Raw genomic sequence first — 5,798 nt, forward strand, 5'->3', positions numbered from 1 at the left:
GCTACCAGTTTATATCTGTGTACATACTCTTTGTGTTAAATTATATTCTTTGTAGTTGGTTAGTTGCATGTTACTAAAGAACCTGAATTCGCCTTTGCACTCACTAGGTACTACCCTCCTGTTGAATCTAGTAGTCGATCCTGGCGAAGAGCCTGGATATCTAATTATTCATCATTTTAATAAAAAAAAATTCAGAGGGGGATATTTGTATATTTCCTGAATTTACTCTATCAATCTTCAGAAGCCTATTTTCCCCACTTGGAACGCTGTCTCTCTCGATCATGCTCAATCAAGAGGGTTATCTTGTCAACCTTGTTTGGATCATTGTTCATTGGAAAAAACATCAACCCCGGAGATAAGCTTTATTAAACTTATTATAACAGACTAATTTATGTAGGTAACACTAAAGGGTTTTAGACCTAGAGTCCTTTAGGTAACACGTTTCTTCTCTTAGATTAGAATACAAAACAATACAAAAACATTACGACTATTATATTTAGGGATGTATCAGTAATAAACTGTATACGAATTTTATCGTGTGAAGGATCAACTTAGAAATATCTTCCTTTGGTCCTAATTCTTGGAGAATATAAATGCCAACTTCTTCAGGTCTTCATGGAGGAAGAATGATCTTAGGCTTTAAAAATTGTCAAAGTAATATTTAAATTTCAAATTGTTGTATATTATAGTTGTATGGTTCTAACTTCTCATTGTTGTGGTACCTAATTTAAAAAATATTATAATTAAATTTCACATCTAGAGTATTTCATCTGAATCTACATGCAAAAGGATCCCTAATAGTTTTAACTGTTGAATATATTCATTGTTATATATGGATGGATAGATTCCCACCAAAGGAATGAGTCGACTCTACCCTCGTATGAAGTTTTCATCCTCTAATCACTCCCATAGATATTGGAATTCGACCATCTCTTGTTGAGAATAAAGTTACTTGGGGTCTCTTCTTTTTGTCCTAATTCATGAAGAAATTTACGTCTTTAATTAACGATCAATCAAAGCAAATAAAACACACTTTTATATTTAATATTTATCCCTCCATTTACTCAAATACTTTTGCAAGTGATTTAATATATTTAAATTTTATAATTGTATCTTATGTATAATATTCATGTTCTGATAATACCTAATATTTTACTTTATTTATGTCACACCCTGTCTAAAATATTGGGTATTATCAGCTGTATGACTTGACATTAACCAATTCAGCATACATATTTTATCACTTACTAACAGATGTAACTTTTATCATTTTTTAATGATCTTTTTATTTTGAGTTAATATGTAAGAAAAATCTATTATATGTAGACAAGGATATCTCAGATACTCTAATAACATCATAAAATATAATTTTGAAAAGAGTTCATATATTTTTATTTCATAATTTAAAATATAAAATTTATTTTATAAATATTTATGCTCCCGCTATATTCTGCCAGCATTTGCATACAAGGCCGTACGTCAGTATTGCGCTTTGTCCGCTTCAGCGGACCAAAAAAACACCAATCATATAGGTATGTAAATATAGATGAATTAAGTCATAATTAATTATTAAAATCTATTATGTATATGTAACTTATGACCAACTCATAATAGTACTGAGTCATTATAATAAAATTACATATTTGTAGCACGTCCACCCAAAAGGAAGCTAGATAATTTTTCGCAAAATTGAACATGGAATACATTTTCCAACAAATTATAGTTCATTTAAATGAAAAAATAATTCTGATTAATCCTTTGGAGGTACCACAAATTGTACTTAAAGTAGCCAAAATTCACCGGCACATTTATAGAATTAGTAAATTAATAAATTATATCTCTAAGACAATATTGGGGCAAAATTAAGTCAGATAGATAAAAAGGAGGTTTTAAACAACAGTTAACACTCTCGGGTATCTCAATTCATCGCAGAAATTTGAATTCAAATCCTGTAATTTACCGTAATATCTCTTTCAAATATTGCCTGTCATTTTATAAATATAAATGATTGAACCTTTGAATATAAAACGCGTTTTCCGCTTCCAGTGATACATTTCTGATAATTAATAAATTACTGCAATTATTTCAAGAGTACTTTACAGCCAAAAAAAAAAAAAAAAAAAAAGACGCACACAACATTTTTCGTATGGAGTACTCTTGAAATATTTAAGAGCGTGAGAATTTGTTTCATTGAATACAAGATAAATTAAATTATTACTGCTTAAAAGGGACATAAATAATAGTTATGTACTTTTTAGAATGGATTGTTGCAGTAATTTATTAATTATCAGAAATGTATCACGGGAGGCGGAAAACGCATTTTAACAGAGAGTTGGTGATTTGTTCTATCTGTCAGAAGGAAATACAGAAGGACAACTTTAATGATCACAAAGTTAAACTCCATAAGAATGACCCCAGCTGCAAGTATCAAGTGAAAATTGATCATAAGAAGCAGAAAACATTGAACTTTGCTGTTAAGAAAACTTCCTCTGCTACATCCTCATCCTCAGTCACTGCCTCCTCCTGTCCCGATGACCCTGCTCCAGTTGAGGTCTTATTGCCTGAACCAAGATCTGAAAAGTCCGTTTCTGCTGAAGAGAAAGTTACTGCAGACACAGAAAATAATGGCGAATCATCAAATTACCCCAGCGGACGGATTTCTCATGGAATAAGACTTCCTAATCTCGATATCGGACCAATTTTCTCTCCCGAGAAGCTCTCTGTAGTCAACAACAACAATATTCCCTCTGCAGAGGACTCTGAGACTAGCGACAATGTCCAGGGAGGTGAGAAGAGCAAGACTGAGGAGATTGAGTTTGTGGACGGAGGCCCAGAGTACCCTGTCGTCTTCACGAGCCAGCTGGGTGACCCGATACTTACCGGGCGGGAGCCAAAGCGGAAGGACATCCAGACCAGAACCAGAGTGGAGACTGAGCGGGAAACTGTGCCTAAAGTCGAGATAGATCATCCTCTACAGCCCAAGTTACAAACATACAGTCCTCAGATAGATGACAAATACTCCAGAGACTTTCAATATGATTGGTTCCGTAAGTTCCCGTGGCTAGAATATGACGAGGTTGAAAAGTCAGCCAAGTGTTTCGCCTGTTCCAAATTTTCCATTTCCAACCTTGGGAAATTTGAGTTCAAAACATGGAAAAATAGTTCCTCGTTGAAAGTTCATTCTAACAACAAAAAAAATACAAACTGTCGATGGAAAAGTGGATCAATTTCCTCACATCAAAGAGAAAGAATACGGTCATGTTCAGTCTCAACATGCTGAGGAAGTCGTGAAGGGGCGAGCTTATTTGAGGTATCTTTTCCAAACTGTTGGGTTCCTCGCAAAGCAAGGATTGGCTTTTAGGGGCGATTCCGAAACAAGAGAAAAGTTGATGGAATCTAATGAAAACAATCGAGGAAACTTTTTGGAGCTTTTGTCCCTGCGTTCACACGCAAATCATATTCTCAAAGATAAACTGGAGGCCGAAGTCAAAAAATTTGGTTCAGCTGGGGCAGGTTTTGCCAAATGGACTTCACCTGACATCCAAAATGAGCTGATAGAGATTATAGCATCCAAAGTGACGGAAAATATAATTGAAGATGTCAAGACTTGTGCCGGCGATGATGACTACTGGTTCTCTGTGATTGTTGATGAGACATCAGATATGTCAAACACGGAGCAGTTCAGTCTGTCACTGGGATATCTGACGAGTGAAGGCATCAAGAAAGAGAGCTTCCTCAAGTTTGTAAAAGTTACCCTGACTGACGGCAAATATTTGTTTGAGAAGCTTCACGAGGCTGTCAAAGATCTCGGCCTTAACCCCACCTGCACTGTCTCCCTGGCCGCGGACGGTGCCTCCCACATATCCGGCATCAAGAAGGGTCTTGCCGCCAGGTGGAAGGAAGCAGCCCCACTATGTGTCTACATCCACTGCTACGCCCATGTCCTTTATCTTGTAGTCAAGGATCTTCTCTCAGATATAACCCTGTTGAGAAATACAATGGGGGGCAGTACAAATTTTATACAACTTCATTGAAGGGTCACCAATCTACAAGTCGGTGAAGATAACAAGTAAAGATGAGGAGCATGCCAAGGTGATGACCCTGAAGAAGTCTGCTACCCGCTGGAGTCTCCGCTACGATGCTGTACACGCTGTATCTCTAGGGATGGTCAGAATCATGAAGACCCTCATAATAATGAGAAAAGATAAAGATACATTGTCGAGTTCAACAGCAACTTCTCTGCTCAACAGCATCTTTAGTCACGAATTTATTTTCGGCATTGAACTGTTGAAGACACTCCTCAGACACACATTTAGCTTGTCAGATGAACTTCAAGGCAGAAAGGTTGACCTAACAAGGGCCCGGAAACACGTCAACCTAGTGATTAGGACTCTTGAAGATCTTAAGAATGAGAAAATCTTTGAATCGATCAGGAAACTTGCTGAGTTGAAGTCGTCTTAGATGAAATCAGTATTTGACCAGGAGGACTCAATTGATTTGGAATTCAAGCAGGCGAAGATTCCAAGGAGAATAAAGTGGAAAGGAACAACTGAATCCTACTTCCGTGAAACACATTTCGATGTTGCAATCAATAAGATTGTATTAGAGCTTGAGAGCAGATTTTCCACCGACTATACAAACATCACAATGGATCTCATTGCAATCGTCAATGACAGTGAAGTGGATACCTGTGTCATTGAGCGTGTCGCCAAGCACTACAGACTTGAACTCGAGCAGCTCCAGTCAGACCATGCAATCTTCCAGCAATTCAAGGTTAATATTATAATGTTTCATTTTGCATTATATGTTTAAAATTTATGTTTCTCTAGGCAGATATTGACACAGAAGACATGGTTTCGTCACAAATTGCTGCGGAGTTAATAAGCTCGGGAGTGTTCCGCCTGATGCCGGAGCTATACAAGGTGATTGTTATCCTGGCCTCAATGCCCATCAGCAGCTGTGAGGCGAAGCGGTCATTCTCCTGTCTCAGAAGGCTCAAGAACCACATGAGGACCACCATGGACCAGGAGAGGCTCTCCTCCCTCACCCTCTTGACCATGGACAGGGTGATGGTGGACAAGGTGCTCCATGAAGACATGGACAGTTTGATTGACACCTTTGCGTCAAGGAAAGAGAGGAAAAACTTCTTCTTCTAATCATGATAAAGAACACATGCATTTTTTTCAAACACATCACCACGTATACATGCGAGTTAAGAACATAAAGACTTGTGAACATAATTTATTATCTATCGATGTAACCGTTTCATGGTATATTATAATCTCGTTCATTATCTTCATTCGTTATTATTTAAAAAATATTTAAGGAGGTTTAAATTGTTTGACTTAATTGTATAGTTCAAAAATTTTCGCTCATTCTTGCACCGTGCATTTTATACTCCATTATACTCCTTCCTTTATGAATAGGTCGGCATTGACTTTCCGTCTAGAGTGTTTCCTTTTCATTTAATTTTTCCCAATGTTTGCCTGAAGAAAATAATGGTCAAACAGTCCATTCGACGATATTCATGCAAGATTTAATCTATGCTGTAGCATTTACCCTGTTTAAATATCCCACGTTCACCACTGAAAATCAACCGTTCACCCTTGTAAAGCGGACCAAAAAATCTTCCTGACATACGGCACTGTTTGCATATCCCATCTTCCCTCATAGCTTTTTTTCCATGACCATTAAATCTCGATGAAATCTTTCCCCTTGTCCATCACTTTGATCACCTAGATTATCTGGAAAGCATGTAAGATGGGTATGAAGGAAATATATTTTGATACTCATTTTAC

The 5,798-nt window shown here is 37.0% G+C and overlaps 1 protein-coding gene across 1 annotated transcript; it reads left to right on the top strand.

Annotated features, from left to right (window-relative positions):
- The first annotated feature begins 2,166 nt into the window (after positions 1–2,166).
- Positions 2,167–5,295, top strand: LOC139905144 (uncharacterized). The gene is made up of 2 exons (XM_071887639.1): positions 2,167–4,773; positions 4,830–5,295. Exon 1 carries the CDS (start codon positions 2,294–2,296, stop codon positions 3,278–3,280), a length of 987 nt encoding a protein of 328 aa, XP_071743740.1. The 5' UTR covers positions 2,167–2,293; the 3' UTR covers positions 3,281–4,773; positions 4,830–5,295.
- The last annotated feature ends 503 nt before the right edge of the window (positions 5,296–5,798 follow it).

The sequence above is a fragment of the Lepeophtheirus salmonis genome, chromosome 4 (genome assembly GCF_016086655.4).
Source record: "Lepeophtheirus salmonis chromosome 4, UVic_Lsal_1.4, whole genome shotgun sequence".
Taxonomy (NCBI): Eukaryota; Metazoa; Arthropoda; class Copepoda; order Siphonostomatoida; family Caligidae; genus Lepeophtheirus; species Lepeophtheirus salmonis.